General features: G+C 38.5%; 1 protein-coding gene across 3 annotated transcripts in view; it reads right to left on the bottom strand.

Moving 5' to 3' along the window:
• BZW2 (basic leucine zipper and W2 domains 2) overlaps positions 1 to 18,710 on the bottom strand; it is a 39,719-nt gene that overhangs the window by 14,471 nt on the left and 6,538 nt on the right. For 2 of the 3 annotated variants that reach the window (XM_009084253.1, XM_009084255.1), the window contains exons 2-7: positions 16,517 to 16,693; positions 15,243 to 15,346; positions 11,886 to 11,951; positions 5,167 to 5,302; positions 1,970 to 2,079; positions 12 to 153 (exon numbers count right to left, since the gene is read on the bottom strand). In XM_009084253.1, coding sequence (XP_009082501.1) covers positions 12 to 153; positions 1,970 to 2,079; positions 5,167 to 5,302; positions 11,886 to 11,951; positions 15,243 to 15,346; positions 16,517 to 16,693 — 735 coding nt within the window. Of the gene's footprint in view, positions 154 to 1,969; positions 2,080 to 5,166; positions 5,303 to 11,885; positions 11,952 to 15,242; positions 15,347 to 16,516; positions 16,694 to 18,710 lie in introns of all 3 variants that reach the window. The other variant, XM_009084252.1, reaches the window with a different exon arrangement.

Raw genomic sequence — 18,710 nt, 5'->3', positions numbered from 1 at the left:
CTGAGAGAGACGTTCTTGTAGTTCTTTTTGCAGTTCTTTACGAGTCCCCAGTGACTGCTGAACTCTAAGAAAATCTGAGAGTTCTTTTAGACCTGCTTCAGTAAAATACTTGGCAAAATGGTCCACATTCTGCCGGTTGGCTGGAAATAGTTCCTAAAGAGACAGGAATGCTCTCTGTTAAATAAATAACCAACTATGACTCTTGACAGAATGGAAGGAACATTTTTTAAGAATGAACAGTGGGAATTAGCTGGTACTGCACTTTAAAAAAGAAGTCAATGCTTGTATCCACACTGGAAAAGTCAACACTTCATTCACATTGCTGTGTTTCATTACAATGGAGGGAAAAAATGATGTCCAGTTACATAAATGACCTAACACCCACTCCATGTGAAGTGCATGTATTTATGAAAAGCCATGAGCTGAAGATATTGCTCAAAACAGTCCTCACAGAAACTATACCTTTGGCAGAGTCCAAGAATCTTGTAGCGACAATAAAAACGAATAGATGGCAAAGAATTATTCACAAAGCGCATTCTGCCCTCCCAGTGCATTCACACATTTATCTCTTAAGAAGAATACACTCAGCAATATCTAAGTGGCCCAGGCACCCTGAACCACCACTAATACGTCATTTAACAAAAATTGCAAAATCCACTGTGTACTGCTAATATTAACTCCTGTAGGCATTTCTAATTGAAAGACACTGTCAATTTATGGAAGTCCAGCTACTTAGAAAAGTTATTGTTAAAAACTGATATGGCAAATGCTCCATCTTGGCAAGGATTCAATGGCATTTGCTTACCATCCAGTTCCTGGTGTCTGAACAATGATCTGTGGGATGGATAGCACCTTTTTGTAACAAAGAAGCTAGAGACTCTCCATCTGTTTACTTACTGACTAATGAGATTAAGAAGAAACTTTCATGAAGACATCTATGCCAGGCAACATCATCTGATACTTCACAGTTGTTTAACAGAGCAACATAATGAGAGCCAACAGCTGAAAGTTTCAGTCACGTTGGAAGTAAAAATAAGATGCTGTTTGCTTTCTCCCTGTCTCTAATAAACAGTGTAATCAGCCCATTTCCCTGCTTAATTGGAAATTATTTATGACTTGGACTCTGAAAATCAAATACAAATTGAAGAGATGAAAGGATGTGGGAGGCTGCTTCACTTTTGAAAGATACTTGCTTAATTATAAATTATTGAGGTAGAAACAGGAAATGCTGCTGAGTCTCCAGGCAGTGCTACACAGGATGTGTATTTGATTGGATTATCGCAGCAGCAATCTTTTTGAGGATTAAAAAAAGTCCCTATTGATCTCCAGAAAGACACTGGGAGAGAAAGGCACATGACACTGCTACATATTCATAGATTCTCTGAATATCTCACTACAAACTCAGAACACAGGTTTTGAATCCAAACGCTGAAAGCCTTCCTGCACTGCTAGGTCTGCTGTCATCACTGCAGGACCATTTATGCTACCCAGATGGCTACGGCTGCAGAAAATTAGCTTACTGTGTGTACATTATACTATTCAAACACTGTTGCTTCAGAAACTTACATTCTAATCATAGCCCTTTATACTTTCAGTTATTATTTACAAAGGGAAAATGTATTTAAAAAATGAAACTTCTCATGCCCAGTTGCTGGTGGTGTGTGTTTTGTTAGCAGTGGTTAGGAAAAAAACCCATTTAATTAATTCCCAAGCCCCACATACATAGTCTCTCAGAAGGCATTTGACTACAGGAAAAATAGAGACAGAATGTAAAAACATGTGATATTTAGTATTTCTGAACCTGTATCCATCCTACAGCCATAACAACATTGCTGTGATTCAAAATATTTTAAAAGCGCTAACAGAGTCTGAGGGGGAGTTAACATGCTTACAGCAAACTCCATCTGCATTTTATTTCCTTCTTTTTCCCTGGGAGAGGTAAGGATTATTGAAAATACATTGTACTTACTAGCAATCTCTTATCGAGGTTGGCTTTTCTTAAAGCAGAGGTAACAGAATTGGCATCTTTCTCTGCCATCCATGCTTTAAAAAGCTTTACAGCGAAAGAGGCTGCAATCCCTGTTGGAGCAAAGCACAAGACATGTTTCAGCAATTTTCAACATGAATTAGAGTTGACTATAAGAATTACAAGGTTACAAAAAAGTTACAAGACTATGGAATGAAAATACACTTATGGCAACAGGACCAAACACGTAGAGCTGAAATGCTTGGCTTTTTATTTAAAGCAATACTGATTTTTTGAAGTATGCTAGATTGTTTGAAAATGCGTTCATCCTGTATCGACCATCTCCACTCAATTGTTCAAAGACTTTCTTTGCAATTATTTTTCCTCCATCCCCAATTCACAGACTGAGTCCAACGCGAAAGGAAAAATTAGGCATTAAATCAGTTAGGAAACGAAGGCACAAAACAGTAAAGGATAGTCAGGAGTAGGAACTGGAAAAAAAGTATCTTCAAATTATTTTTTAGCAAGGTCTGGCATAGGGTTAAAGAACTTTGCAACTTCAAGGTGACTGAATGTACTATGCCCTCCTAGTAGCTGGTAGGACCAGGCACAAATTCTATTTTAAGTGAGAAAATTCCTTCCTTGAGGCACAATTAGTATTTTAAGCATTAAATCAAACTCTACATCCACTAGCTGTTGATTTCCCAGGGGAGCTAATAAACCATTAGGCACATACCTCCTATTTCCTTAGAGAAGCACCACCACAGCTCTGCCCCAGCTTCTTGGCTGTGAGCAGCAAGTGCAGGCAGCTGTAGGAAGCTGAGAGGTCTCAGAGCTGGAGACTCAGCTCACCCTTGAGAAGGTTGCCTGTAAGTCAGTTATGCTTCTCTGAACTACACTCATACCAACATCTGCTGTGCTATAGAGGGCAGTGATAATGGTAATGGTGTCCTATGCTGCAGGCGGTCACTGTACTTTCCTGTTTCACCTCCAAACAGTCCTGAAGCTCTGAGAGCTAGATGGGTCCTCCTGGTAGGAATTAGCTTCCTTTATCACCTTTAGGCACGTTACAGATCCATTGACTGAGTCATTAAATAAGAAGAGATTATTCACAGAGCAGTACAAAGTTTATTAATAATCATTACAGATCTTGACTGTTATGACAGGTTTGGCAACCCTATTTCAGGAGCTTTGTCGTAAGGCACAATCCTTAGAGAAGTACTATATGAAACCACGGATGCACAATGCCATGCCAAGAGAGGCCTGCAAATACTACTTTGGGCTTGTTTTACATGTTGGACAGTGGGTTTCAAGTGACACCAGCACAATGCAGCAATCCTAAGTGCTGAAGGCTGACTAGACAAGACTCACAAAGCCTGGTGAACCAACAGGTGACTGAAGCATAACTTCAGCTTATATAACATGTGCTTAATACCAAAATTGAATCGAATGTTCTGTCACCAAACACTGTCCAACACATGCCCTAAACACTTTTTCAAGTTTTAGCTTAAAACAAAGTAAATTTTATGCCAGTATCAGAGGAAGGTCGTTCTAGGGCTTCACTACCCACATATTTTGAAACTTATTTCTAATTTTCAGCCCAAATTTATTGCTGGCTAATTCTTATACTCTATGCATGTGCTGCCATTGTTTTACTGATTAACCCCATCAGCTGCTCTTTGCATTTGTACTGGTTTTCCAGCATGGGTGACAAGAAGGGTACACTGAACCCTGATGAGATTCCACACTGCATAGACCTTCCTCTGTCTCTGCTACAAATATGCCAGCAATCCACAAAATACATTTTTTCCCATCTATGTATCACAAGAAAAGTAATGACAACACTGAAAAAGGCTAATCTGAAAATAAATTAGGTTTTGCACTGAAAATTGACAGTTCTCCTGTTTGCCATCTATCCTTATCTCACCTTCAGCCAATTCTTTGTCATTCTTACAATTCTCATATTGACCAACTCCCTCAGCTTACCTAATTGTTTTCTTATGTATTTTAACCTCATCTGCCTGCAGCATTTTTTTGTAAATCAAAGAAAGCTTCAAGTTTATTCATATATAATCTACCAGTTTTGCCTTGCTGGCTTTTTCCATTTTTCAACTATCCTGCATCTTTAATTATTCTTCCATAAAATACCTACCCCACGACACTGATTGAACAATTTGTCCTCAAATGCTGTCACAGGTACATTTTTAATACAAGTACATGTAGTTTCTGACAACAGTTTAGGGCTCAGAGAAACTTAAGATCATAATGCAAATGGAGTTTGTTCTAGGATTTGTACATAACAAATGTATTTCTAAAATGTCATCTTTAAAATAAATTACGAGTTTCATAATTTCAATTTTCAGATAACTATTGTCTTCTCGTAAGTAGGAAAAGACTTTGATTTTAAAACATTGCAGACAATCACCCTGAAACATGGATTAGTGCCTTTGTTTCAATTTTTTCCCAGTTTAATTCTGATTCCAAAAGCTGTGGATGATGACAGAGCAAAGCTGCAGCTGTGGCTTTTCTTTCTGCAGCATTTAGAAAACAAATGTAATAGTTAGCATGCTGCAAATGAGAACATGAAGTTAGAATACTTTTTTTTTAAAAAAATGAAATTTAGAATAGATTTTGGCTAATATTTAACTCTTTAACAAAACAAAATGTCATGAAAACTGTTCAACACTGACAGCACATTTGTGATTTTGCCAAGTAGTCAGTAATTGGCAGAGAAAGGAATTGTTGGACAAGCAGTTGGAAAATCAGGACTCTAAGGTAGATGGCTATAAATACATTTAAAAAAATCCTCAAAAAAATAATCTCAAAAGGTATTATACCCTGTACCCTAGGACTGAAAGAACATTTACTCATCATATAGTAAATCTAAGTCCATGGGAAAATTTATCAATTACTGATCACTACCAGTATGAAAGCAAAATGAGGAACTGATTTTTTTTCTTCTGCAATATCCCCTTGGTCTGCACATGCTCTCTGTCCCACTTCACACTCACATGCACAGGATATTAGCAACACTTGAAAAAATGCTATCAGACATATCTCAGGAATAAATGTTACACTTCACACCTTTATAGTATCACAATAATACATATATCCTACTATTTAGCACACACAAGTAAGACTTCCAAAAAATCTCCTATAGAAAAGATAATGTAAGAAAAAAAGATCATATAGAAAATTACCTTCTTTGACTATATTGTCAGTGAAGAGGCTTGTTAAAATTGTAGCAGGAAGAGTCCCATTGGCTAACAGGATGCCAGAAAGCATTGCCAGTTTTGTTTGTTCCGTCTCAGTAAAGGCTTTAAGAAACAGCAGGAGCTGGAGGCCAGAAAAGGGAAAAAAAAAAAGATAAATTTGAGGCATAGGCAATGATAACAGGTAGAGATGAATTATTAACAGACAGTTTAATTTCTTATTTCTCAAGAATTCACACTACAAATAATAGCAATCACATCAAAGTCTATCCTGAAGCATGGCAGTGCCATTTCACTGATCCCTTGTAATCTCACCTTCTGTAAGGACACAAACCAGTATGTGAGGAAGGCAATGAGAAAGATGGAGAGAGACTATTTACAAGAACACATAGGACAGGACAAGGCAGAACGGATTCAAACTGAAAAAGAGTAGGTTTAGATTAGGTATCAGGAAGAAACGTTGTGGCTGCCCCATCCCTGGGAGTGTTCAAGGCCAGGCTGGATGGAACTCTGAGAAACTTGGTCTAGTAGAAGGTGCCCCTGCCCATGGCAGGGGGTTTGGATCTAGATGATCTTTAAGGTCTCTTCCAACCCAAACCATTCTATAATATTCAATGTGGAACATAGTCTTAAGCAGGTAGAAAAAACCCATCTGCTCAAAATACACATATATATATACATATATGTGTAAAGACAGAAGTGCTTGTACGGGCTTGAGACCCACAGAAATTGCAGGATCACAGACTTGCTGACTTCAGCAGGCTGACAGGACTCTGCCTATTCACATCTTCAAACTTCCAGCTCAGCCCCGCACAGTTGCAGTTAATTTTCCAGCTTTCAAAAACTACTGCTTATGCAAACAATAAATGGATGATAAAGTTTCCTGTTTTTCTTTTAGGGAAGGGAACACAGCACAATTGCAACAGATTTTTTTAGTGGCTAAAATAAGAAATATATTCCAAGTCCAGACATTCTTGATAAAGGTGACAAAGGACAGACAAGAACAAAAGCTGCTTTAAGAGCTCACCATTCCCACTACTAATTACAAGAGAAAACAAAAATTACAAATATCATCATCTCAAGTGCGAGAAGATCTGAACTACACATTTACCTCCTAAAGTACAAAAATGGCAATTAAGCAAAAAAAAAAATCTTCATTTCATATGGTAAAAGGAGTAACTTGAAAGCATATCGATGAAGTACATTACACCACTTTTTCCTTTACACCAGGAAAAATGTTGCACAAAGCAGGATTTTGTCAATGGCATTGCTGTTAACAATAATGTTTTTGTAACATGTTGTTAGCAATCACAATATGGGTGATGGGAAAAAGGAGGTGAGACAGCAAAGAGCAGCTTTGCTCAAGGTAAAAAGCTGCTGACTCCATCAGATGCTAGCTTACACATTTATCATCACCCCAGAAAAGGAAAAAAAAAAAGAAAATAAAGCCCTGCAGATATGAATATCTGGAGTTAAAAAGGAATTCTCATTTTCTTCTTTCTTCATGAGGAAGAAGAAATTACACCCCTTCAAAAGGGTATCATGACCTTCTGCTGTCATGACACCCTTTATCCTTTTCCAAGTGAGCAACAGATGCAATCAAAGCAAAATGGCTTGTCCTGATGGAAAATTCCCACCAGGTTTCCACATTAAGGGTATTTCTTAATTACCAGATTCTACCCATAGAAAGGGACAGAGTATCACACATGTCCTTGTGCTTGTTTGCTGCCATGGACAGTGAGAGCTCTTCTCCAAGATACCTAAGCAGCTTATCATTAACTGTAAAGCTTTCTGAATGCAGTGATATTTTAAAAATCCGGATAACTAATGAAGTTATTAAAACTCATGCAGCATTTTATGAATACTTCAGCTGTGTATCAGTGAGCAGAGCTGAAAAACCCTCATTCATATGGTAGTACTTACATAATAACATCAGCTTTAAATTACAGCTTACACAGGCCTGAGTGATTCAGCCACAGACAAATCATCTGGGATTTTTTTTTTTGTAGGCTTCATCCAAATGATTGCAACATGCAGCTTTAGCTTAATAGAAAAATGATGAAACTATAAAATCTCAAGGTGTAATTTTATTTCAGCAAACTGTGACTCAACCAAAAAGTGTATGAAAATTTGGGATGCATAAGAGTGGATTCATATTATTTCTAACTGTATGAGTGAGAAATAGATAGTGCACTGTATTTCCAAATGCAGCAACTACCTGGTATATATAATGGTGCAGGTAAAGGAACTCCAGGACCACATTTAATGAGAAGACTGAAAATGTTTTTACAGAGTTTCAATATAAGTCAGGTGTAAAATGGAAGCCTGGAGATTTAAAGCTTTCTTTATACAAGCTTTATCAACAATACTGTACCAAAATTAGATCTGCACAAGAAAAAAAATCAGAATTAGACTTTTTACTCTTTACTGTAAGTACTGAGACTGCTAAGAAGGAGGAAACAGCTTCAGATTTCTGTGCAGCCCACTAAACTCCTTTTTCTTTTTCTTCCACATAAGCAACAGATGAAGATTTTGATTAGAAGGTGGTTGCACTGACTACTTTAACATGACAGATTCTGTAACCTCCATTCGTTTTTGTCAGTAATGTGCAGACCATGAGCAGTTATACCCATTCGTGCCAGATTTGAGTCAGGAAAGCAAGAACGTAAGGAAATCCATCTGCAAAGCCGGAATTATGCAGTCCCAGCTGGAGATGGATTCTATGAGAAGGACATCCAAAAATTTATCAACTCTAATTCTGAGAAATCTGTGTTTATTCCAATGTTTTGGAAGGTCTGAAAACATGTGTGCATGAAGTTCACAGTTCTTCCTCCCTTTCCTCTGAAACATGGTCCTTGCAAGTCTCATAGGATGAATATGGTTTCTTCTGTTCTTGAACTGCACTCCACTGCAGTGTGCTTTGAGCAGCAACCTTATCCTCCACACACCTCTGACTACTTCAAGTACTGTTGGTGCTACTAGCAGAATTTTTCTTTTACTAACATTTTTCTAAAGCAACTCAGACTTAGACTTGTCATTTTCTGGTTTTCAATGGTATTATTCTATACTTCCAAGCAATTGTGAAACAGTCTAATTTAGGGAGAGACTGGGTGATAGGAAGAATCAAAACCTTTCATAAATCCATTTTAAAAACATCAAAAAGAACAAAAATTTCAGTCCAAACTTGTTATTTCAGATTTTTATTGCTGATTACTTTAAGAGCTCTTCTTTTACCATCATGATTACAAACCTCAGCAGGGAAGTAACAAAATGTCCAAGTCACTTCAGAATAGCACCAAACCAGTCACAGAAAGTTCTCCAAGCTAATGCTTCCCTGCTGTTAGCCAAGCATGGACATTACTGCTTTTGTTATAAATACAGACTGAATCAAGGCATAAAATGCACAGTTCTGGCTCACAATTCTGTATTTCTATTATAGCTGTAAGAACTCCCACCCACCTTTTCAAGTGGGAGTTCAGAATGCTTAATAAGCACAGGACCAGACCTAATGTGCTGTTCCATGCTATTTTTGTCGTAAAGAAAAAGTCTTTTAAGCACAAATTCTGGGCATAAAAGATACACACCAGTAAAGACACACAGGAAACATTAAAAAGCACACAATAAAAACAAATGCTTCTGCTATCTTCTTGTGACCTGGAAATCTTAACAGTGAAAATTAAGGAACTCTAGCCACACAGGGAGTGTGGTGTCTTTTTATATCTTCATTATCTGAACTGGTCTGTTGCTGACAGTTTGTCACATCTGTAGAAAGCACTGAATTATCAGCAATGGAGAAAGCATAACAGCAGATACTAGCTGACTGAGTCTTGCCTTTCATTTAGCTGACTTAAAGCATCTCTTTTTACTCCCCATTTGATCTCAGAATATTATTCTCCACTTATTTCCTAATTCCTAGCTTGATTTAGGGTTCTTTCATTAGGAAAATAGGAACATGAATAAAGGATGTCACAACATCTCTCAGTACTTCAGATGTCCTCACATGACTCAGTAATATTTACCACTGATAAAACCAAAAATATACTTATCTGTACTTTATCCCAATTTTGATTATAAAAACCCTATATAGAATGCTACTTTAACATGCAAACACATTATACACACAGCTAATATTACATTCTTCATCCACTGACCTTAGCAGAAATACCTATATCCAAAAGATGAACACAAACTTGCAACTGACATTTATTGCAAAATGTTGTCATAATCTATGCAAGTACACTGGACAGTGCTTATATGAACTTAAGCTGCTACATCAAAAACCAGAAAGTGAGCAATGCATTTAACCACCTCTATATTCTGTAGAAATTGCTAGCACAAAATAATTTAGATGCTAAACTTTAGATATATTGCTTCCTTATGTCATTAGAAGAAAGAATAACTGGCAACTTTTGGGGGGAGAGTTAAGAAATAAAGCATCTGAAAGCTAGAAGCAGAAAAAAGGGGAAAGATGCTGAAAAGTAATGTTCTAACGATAAAGGTACGACCTAGAAGACATAAAGCAAATAGTTGTATAAATACTGCCATTTAAGATAATCTCTCTGGAAAGAGAAGTCCCACTGACACCATCTGCTTCTTTAGAGTGTAACTGCTGGTATTGCCTTGGATTTTTAGCATGCCTTTTTCTGCAAAAAGAGCTATTTTCCCCCCAAGTGCTCTATCTGCCTAATGAGTCTGCCAGAAAAATCACTTTCATTGCTCTGATAGTGACCCATGAAAACACATCAAGGAGTCGCTCTCTTGCATTTCTAACCACTGACTAGCTGCAGTAGTCTTTAACTGCTCAATCTTGCAGTAACTAAAAATACAAAGGTATCTATCTTCTGGACCTCTATGGGCAGCTACTCTTGCAAAAGTTACAGCAAACAGGGATTAAAGGATTAAGTAGTTCAAAACCCAGGAGCCTCATCAGTGAGAAGACAGTCACTTGGTGGGTTCACACAAGCAGGGGGAAGGAGAAGGCAAGCAAAAAGCACCTACAAATAATCCTCAAGTGTTTTAAGGTCAGGGACAGCGCAGGTGTGATACAAAGGCCCAAACATCTTCACAACCACGTTCCTAGTTTCCAGTTCTCTAATAAACTACATCAGCTGTGGAAGAGAGTGCAGTCAGCACCCCCAGGAGCCAAAAATCACACTAGTGTGATGGGGGGTGATGGAAGAGCAAATGGAAAAATTTCCTCTCATCCTAGGACCACTAATCATGTGGTTTGTCATATAAGAGGTAATCTGACACTGAAAACTATGCAAAAAGTATGCACACAAAATTTGAGATTTGCAGCCTGCAAGGTGAACATGGCTACTCTGATCCCATTCTGCCATGGCTAGGATGCTTCCAGTGGCTTTAAATGAGTAGCACGGCTCCAGTCACACTGTATCTTCAATTACTGCTCTCTCTCAAGCTGGCATGTGGCTAAGCTTCCCATCAGAGGCACCTGTCCCTCAACTGAAGAGTTAAATTATTATGCATTAACTACAGTCTCATCTTGCCACTAAGTGTGCATAGTGAATGTTTAGAAACTTAGAGGATTCAAAACCAGGCAAGTTATAGAAGTGAGAGGAGGCGGCTTGAATTGACGTGGCATTTGCTTAACATGCTGAACACTCTCTGCAAGTTGAATGCTATGAGTCAGCGCTTCTCATGTCAGTGATTACAGTAATTAACAGCAGGAACATTAGATTTCTGTGGGGATAGAGGTAAATTTAGGTCTTTAGAATGATGTACTGAGCAATCAGCATCAGTTGATAGGCATGCTGGCCACAAGTGTAAAAATAATTTCCTATAGGAGCAGGAACGTATAAATCAGAGCCAAATTTATTCAGCCACAAGAGGTGGTGGTGAGACATCATGCTCCAGATGTGCCCTCATTTGACCCTTGCAGCAATCTTTCTAATGTTTAAATAATATGGAAACACACTTTTATGTTTAACAAACATGGCATTCTAGTCACAGGACAGGTTTTGCCATTATCAGCATGCCTGTTACTTTAGAGCACGGTACAGTGTTTATTACTTGTTCAGGCCACTTGAGAAAGATATTTACATCTGTTACTAGGAACTCAAAATAGACAAAATAAATCTGTATTTTGTTTTTCAAACATTTCTATCCTGGTTTCTCCTGTCTCCTTAGAATTCAGTATCATAAAACAAAACAGTATCCACAAATATCCACTACAGACTAACTGGAAAATCCTGAGCACTCTGCCACTGGTGAGGACTTTCTCTTGCACGTATCTGTGGTCTCCAACACAAAACACCTGTGGTTAGGATTTATTCCACAATGCAGGAGTGGTTTAATACTCATACATCAAGTGACATCCTGCACAGAATATCTGCATTTATTCAGTGCAAAAAAACACAGAGCTGCTCTATTAGGAAGAGAGTAACATCACTTCTCAGTAAGAATATACCCCAAAGCATATCAAAGTTCTGCACAAAAAAGCCTGGAATAAGAAGGTGAGTTTGGTCAGAGCAACCAAAGGAATTATTAATTCAGAAATGCTCTAGATCAAGTGCTGCCTGCAGTATTCCCACAGAGTTGAATTTGCAAAGCTACCTCCTGTAGATTCCATGCTTTTTTCCAGTAGAGCTAAATAAAATATGTAACAGCACCACATTTGTACATATGTAATTATATTAGAAATAGGCTAAAAATATTAATGTTCAAGAAAAGACTGCCACGAACATTACCTTTTTGATTTCATCTTCAAACGCTTTCTCCAGGTATTTATATCTCCTGATAAGTTTATTGAAGACCTAAAGACAAACATGGATTGACTTAAAAAGTGTAACAACTGTAGCCATCTTTCTTTAAACAAAATGCAAAGGGAAACAAGACAGCCACTACTGATTCTATAAAGGGTATCCTTGACTTTTTTATTATCTCCACAGCAGGAAAAAAAATGTAGAAAGCACTGCTGCTTCTCACGCTCTAATATTGCACTGCGCAATTTTCCTTTAGACATGTTTCCAGGAAATAAGCAGCTTGCAGCATGGTATTTTTACAGTCCTCTGTTGTGTTGTCTGCCAGATGGAGACCACGAAACACCCCTCTCCATCAGCTTGTTAGCAAGTGGAAAATTACAAGTTTTGTGATTCTTGCTTCACAGAGCAATGCTTGAATCAGAGGATTTACTGCAGTTTCTCAAAATTTTATTCCTACTCTACTTTTCACCCTATCCATAGATCAAAAGCAAGGGAGAGGAGGAGGAGGAGGAGGAGGAGGAGGAGGAGGTTAACTCTGCACCCTTCCCCTGGTAATACAGCTCCAGGGAAGCTGTCAGCAGTAGCTGATGGAATCAGGCAGTCAGGTAGCACTGCTGGACATCTTCAATAGATGCACTATCTTTGTCAAATCAACTAACATAAATGTTTACAACAAAACATACTGCTGTGAGGTAAAGAGAAAGAACGTTTGACAAAGCTTTTACAACAATTATGTTACTGGAAACACTTGTTCTCCAGTTTTCACCATTTTTTTCCCATCATGCGATCACAGATTATGAAATCAGAAGCAGCACAGGTGCAGAATGCATCCAAAGGGAAGAAGGAAGAGATAAGAAATCAAACAAACAAATCATTGCTCACACTACTGTACAAAGGTAAAAAACACATGACTCACTGTCACAGATAAAAATGTTTATATGGGGAACAAATGACATTATTGCCACACTGGTTGGGGTGGGCAAAATTAAGCTGAGAAAGTTTAACTTCTCTTTTCAGAACACAAAATACATCTGAACATCCTAAATGGTAGTATTTTGGCTCAGAACAAGTGAAAAAACAAGTTGTTCCCATGCTGAGAGGCAGAGAGACACAGAATTCTAATAAAATAAGGTGTAAGATGAAAAATGCAAGCTAGCTTCTTGTTCATATTTCCAACAAAATTGTGCATATTTTCCTAAGTCCCTGTACATTACAGAAGGACATTTCATATGCAAATAATCTGCTAAAATATCAACACTAGTTTTAGTCTTTCTACTTGAAGACTTCTTACTCTTTTAATTGTTTCCATCAATAAATTAAAAAAAACCAAACACACTAATGGTTCATTTGGGAATCAGAGGAAGAAATTACCTTCTAGGTATCTTCTAGATAAGGAAGTTCTAAACACTATTTTAGACTAACTCCTGTTTTTCATAATACAGTAAGAGCTCTATTTTCCATTACGCATGAAAAAAACTGGCAGGGTCAATGAAAGGAGATCTTTTCAGGCATTAATTACACATTTATTTATTTGGGTGGCTTTTGGGTTGAAATGTAGAGAATATATTCAAAGTTCTTCTGCTTCAAATCCTGAAGTGAAGCCTCCTTCTCCATTTTACAGTATCCAGTCTCTTATTTTAAATTTTTTCTTGGGGGACTGGTACTGCCAATTTTTGTTACAAGATCATTGAAACAGTAAAATCCAAGGAGACAGAATCAATGCCTTTACTAGCAAGAGAGATTTTCCTGAAGCAGAATATCCTGTGTTTTAAGAGATGATAAAGCTGGTGCACAAGAATTATTGACTTCTTTTCAAAAAATAGGTATATTTCACTTTAGATTATCAAAGATGTGTTTTTAAAGCAGCTTTCTGCTATTAAGCAAACATTTGTTATCAATGCAGATTTTGATTCCAGCACCCTTTAAATCAATTGTGCACCCTTCCAGCAACTTACCACCCTGGGCACCTTAGCAGGGACAGTGGCTCTTATGCTTTTAGTTTCTCTCTCCAGCATTCCAATAGTATATTAAAAAAGATAAATATATTACTTAATTCATAATAGATTTTTGACATATAGGAGTTCCAGCAGTATTGCATTTTTATGCAATCCTACTTGTATCCAGAATTGAACAGTGGCTTTGAACTTTCCATAGAAATCTTACTGTACTTTCTCATATAATTATTATCCTCCATTAAGGAGTTACACACCACTAGCTTCTTCTCAAGAATATTTTAGGCTTCATTGCTTTTTTGTGTTAATTTCACATAGGACTATCTGTGGAAGCCTTATTCCTGCAAGAAGAAATTATATATCACATACACAGGAGAAATGAAAGTCCTTGGAATATATGCCCAATTCCTAACTGGTTATACAACTAAAGGTTGGAGGTGTAAGCTTTATATTCTTTGTCATTCATATAATTCTTTAGGTTGGAAAATACCTTCAAGACCATCAAGTCCAACTACTAACCCAGCACTGACAAGTCCCACTAAACCATGTCCCTAGCCACCATGTCTACAAGTCTTTTAAATACCTCCAAGGATGGTGACTCCACCACTTTCCTGGGCAGTCTGCTCCAATGTTTGACAACTCTTTCAGAAGAAAGTTTTCCTAATATCTACCTAAATGTCCCATGGCATAGCTTCAGGCCAGGGGAGGCCAGGCCTCTTGTCTTGTCACCTGTTACCTGGGAGAAGAGACTGACCCCACCTGGCTACAACCTCCTTTCAGGCAGTTGTAAAGACTGACACAGCCTCTCTGAGCCTCCTTTTCTCCAGGCTAAGCACTCCCAGCTCCCTCACTTGCTCCCCACAGGACTTGTGCTCCAGATCCTTCACCAGCTCTGTTGCCCTTCTCTGGACACACTCCAGCACCTCAATGTCTTTCTTCTAGTGAGGAGCCGAACACAAGATTCGAGGTGAAACCTCACCAGTCCCAAACACGAGGACAATCACAGCCCTGGTCCTGCTGGCCACACTACTGCTGATACAAGCTGTATTTCTGATACAGTTCATGTATTTCTAAAAACATGTTCATATACATCTTTCTGCATACAGGAAAGGTCAACAAAAATAATAAGGATGGTGTCTAGAAATAGACTCAACCAGTAGCAGACTGAGATAAGTAAGACTGCTTTCTGTAAAAGAAAGCATTGCCAACTATAATCAGACTATCTATAACATCTTACCTAAAATGTATAGGTCAGGACAGATTACTGATTAACTGGATTTTCGACTGCCCTGTAATTAACCTACTGCAGCCGAGACAGTCTGCAGATGTTCCACTGTAATCCCTTTTGATACATAAATGGAAAACAGTAATCAACCATGCCTTCACTGACCTGCGCATAATTTCGGATGGCATCATGATCTTCATCTGCAAAAAATACACAGTGGTTGGTCATCTTGGTCTTGTCATTGTCATCTATGCGTGTGCCTCCAGGAGCTGAAAGAAAGGCAAAAAACAAAGGCAAGGAATGATTTCTTACTTTAGAGAATGTTTGATATGTAAGATTTAATAAGTCTAATTAAAGTCTTTTGTTAGTATCACTAAGGCAAAAGGCCAGGGTAAGAGTTAGCAGGGGTCAGGGAGGAACAGAGAGAGACCAAGCTTTGCTAAGCTGTGGTGGCACCTGACAGAAGGGACAGCTGGCAGAAATGCTGCACCTTAGATCACACAGACCTCACAGGACAGTGATTCAATTTACACTAAGGAATCTCAGCTGGTTTTGAGAGCACTCAGTGTGATCAAGTAAGCATGGATTGGAGCACAACCTTTGGGCATATTTTAACTACTACTTTAAACATTACAATAATGTAAATCCTTTCCAAAGAGAAAAGTATTAGCACTCTGCTACCATTTTGAGGACTTGGAACATCCTCCTAACCCCTTTAATGCCGAGCAGGCTCATGTAAACATTCAAAACACAAGCTTATTTTGTTGAGAGTTTTTTTTTCCAGGTCTTTCCATGAGCTTTTGTTTCCTGCATTACCTCAGATCTTACAAAAACATCTTTTCTTCTTACATACCACAGAGCAGGAAGCAGGAATCAACGTGACCAGTAAAAAGAGCCAAATTATTCAAAATAATTTGAATAATTATTCAGGAAGATGAAAGGCATGGTTTTGCCAAAGCTGCCATGGACACCTAGGAGAAATGCTCCATGAGCATCCACAAAGCTCTCCTCATTATCCTTCCCTTCTTCTCTCAGCTAGCCTTTGTTGCAACATCTACAAAGCAAGACTTGCAACAGCTAATAACCTGGAGTGCTGTATTACACCTTTTTATGCTAATAAATCATTCTGTTTCCTGCAGTTAGTGTGTGTCTCATTTTCTTTGCTGTTGCAATTATAAGCTGATTAAGCTCAGACTGAAGGCTTTTCAGAACAGTATCCATTTTTTGGTAGTATTTGCAGAATGCCTCACACAATCAAACACCAAGGTATTACTGCACAACAAAAACTAAACAGCAATATGGCATGAGATACAAGCAGCAACTAGATAATGAAACTGTAACACAGGTTACAATATCCACTTTTTAGAGGCAGACAGCATCTTAAAGAAAGTAAACAAGGCTGATCATCAAAATTCTCTGTCAGATACACTGCAGGTTACCTAACATGCTGCCAGCTACCAAAATATCAAAGAGTGTGTCAGCATAGCGGCGATAATCAAGCCGTGAGCCTGCTGCATCCAGAAACTTGGCTATAGCCTCCAGGTCATTCCCAGCTTCATTGAGGCCTTGGACAATCGTATCCCTGAAGACTGTGGGTTCAAATTTCTCCTTTTCATCTGAAATAGAGATGAATGAGAAAGAAGAAGAGAGATAGAGTCACCTTGTAAACTTTCTGTTAATATCCTGTAAAGTCAAGCAATTGAAATTACCGTAGTACCTAAATATAGTCTTCTCATTTTTGGAAACACAGTTTGTTTGTTTGGCTTTTACTGCCTCTGGAAATTTTGCAGTTTACCCTTGCTTCCCTCTCCTCATCATCCCCCAAGACTGAAACACACACAAACATATGGGAATAAATAAATAAAGGAGAGGAAAAGCAGCTATTGAAATAGTTTTCAAACTCCATACTCTTATTTCTCTTGTTGAAGATATTATCACATGTGTGTACCACTATGCACTGCTAAATCTGAGAGCAAAGTAAAGGGAATGTCATCTCTGTATATATTATCTCACTGCAGGAACACTCCATTTTTCATTTCTTGATACTTTTCTTTAAACAACTGTGGTCACATAGCTAAAATGTTTTCAAAAAGACAAGTCTTCATGAAAAGCAGAGATTGAGGTATTAATAAAACTAGTTTTTGCACAAACATTTATGACCAGGCAACACAGCATAACCAAAAATTTATCTTTCACATTCACAGACCCAAGCAGCACTTGGAACACAGAAACACAGCACACACATTGCATTTTCTACAGCTGTTACTTGTTGAACTGGATTAAAGTACAGTCTGACCCCCAGACAACATCCCTGTGTCAAGGTCATTAGTCACAACAGACGCAACTGCAACCTCCAGATAAATCTAGGTAGATTTACCCATACCTCCTGCTGCCTTTTTGTGCAGACTGTTAACAGCTTACCACAGGCACCTGAAGCTTCTTAAGAAAGCAGGTCCCAGCTTTATAGAAGGGCACATACAAAATGTCTGTTACTGTCAAAATAACTCTGAACTTCAGAAACAAAACTGTGAGCTGTTCTATGGCATTCAAGAAACAGTTTTGTTACCACCTCTGGCAGAAATGTTGATACAAGTTCTTGAAAAACCTGCAAATATTATCTCCAGAGGATAAATCCAGAGATTTTTACTTACTAAGATAAATGAGGATTGGTTAAATTCCTGTCTAAGGATGTGCTAATCCAGTCTGAAACATGCCAGCTGCAACTCTCGCAGACTTTTTCTGACAAGAGGTTCTGGCCTTTACCCATCCTCTGGCTGCAGGCTCCCATTCCCTGCTAGTCACAGTGCACCTTTTCATCCTGGCCATTCTCCAAGAGATCTTGATTTCTGGTCACCTTTCTTCCTCTAATCTTTTCCCTCCTACCACAATAGTCTTATGGCAATTAAGTAAGTACCTGCTTCTATTAGCTTTTTTATTTCTAATACAGAGAAGTTCTTCCCTCTCCTTGTTGCCCTTGCATGTACCTGGGGTGTAATCATTCTAATGCCTCAGTACATCATTTGCACATTCTCCCCCACTTCCAGTGTATCCCCTTCCCTCATAACAACTGTATCTGGAAGGCACAATGCAGTCCCTTCCACTTGGTGTCCCAGGCCACTGGAAAGCTAAGCGGACTAGTCAACCAGTCCTTTCAAGGAGCCTGGCAGCATGCAGCCAACTGCAGTTCAAGAGCTGTCTGTCAAGCACTAAGCACTGGAAAACTGTAGCATCCCTGTGTTTTCCAGAAATCATAGAATCATAGAATCAACCAGGTTGAAAAAGATCTCAAAGATCATACAGTCCAACCCTACCGTCGTTACTAGACCATGACACTAAGTGCCGCATCCAGTCTCATCTTGAAAACCTCCAGGGATGGTGAATCCACCACCTCCCTGGGCAGCACATTCCAATGCCTGATAACTCTCTCTGTAAAAAATCTCTTCCTAATATCCAACCTAAACCTCCCCTGGCAGAGCTTGAGTCTGTGCCCTCTTGTCCTACTGCTCGATGCCTGTTGAGAAGAGACCAATCCCCACCGAACTACAACCTCTTTTCAGGTAATTGTAGAGGGTGATAAGGTCTCCCCTGAGCCTCCTCTTCTCCAGGCTAAACAACCCCAGCTCACTCAGCCTC

Source organism: Acanthisitta chloris, unplaced genomic scaffold, assembly GCF_000695815.1.
Source record: "Acanthisitta chloris isolate BGI_N310 unplaced genomic scaffold, ASM69581v1 scaffold1541, whole genome shotgun sequence".
Taxonomy (NCBI): Eukaryota; Metazoa; Chordata; class Aves; order Passeriformes; family Acanthisittidae; genus Acanthisitta; species Acanthisitta chloris.
This window is presented reverse-complemented; position numbering and strand designations above follow the sequence as displayed.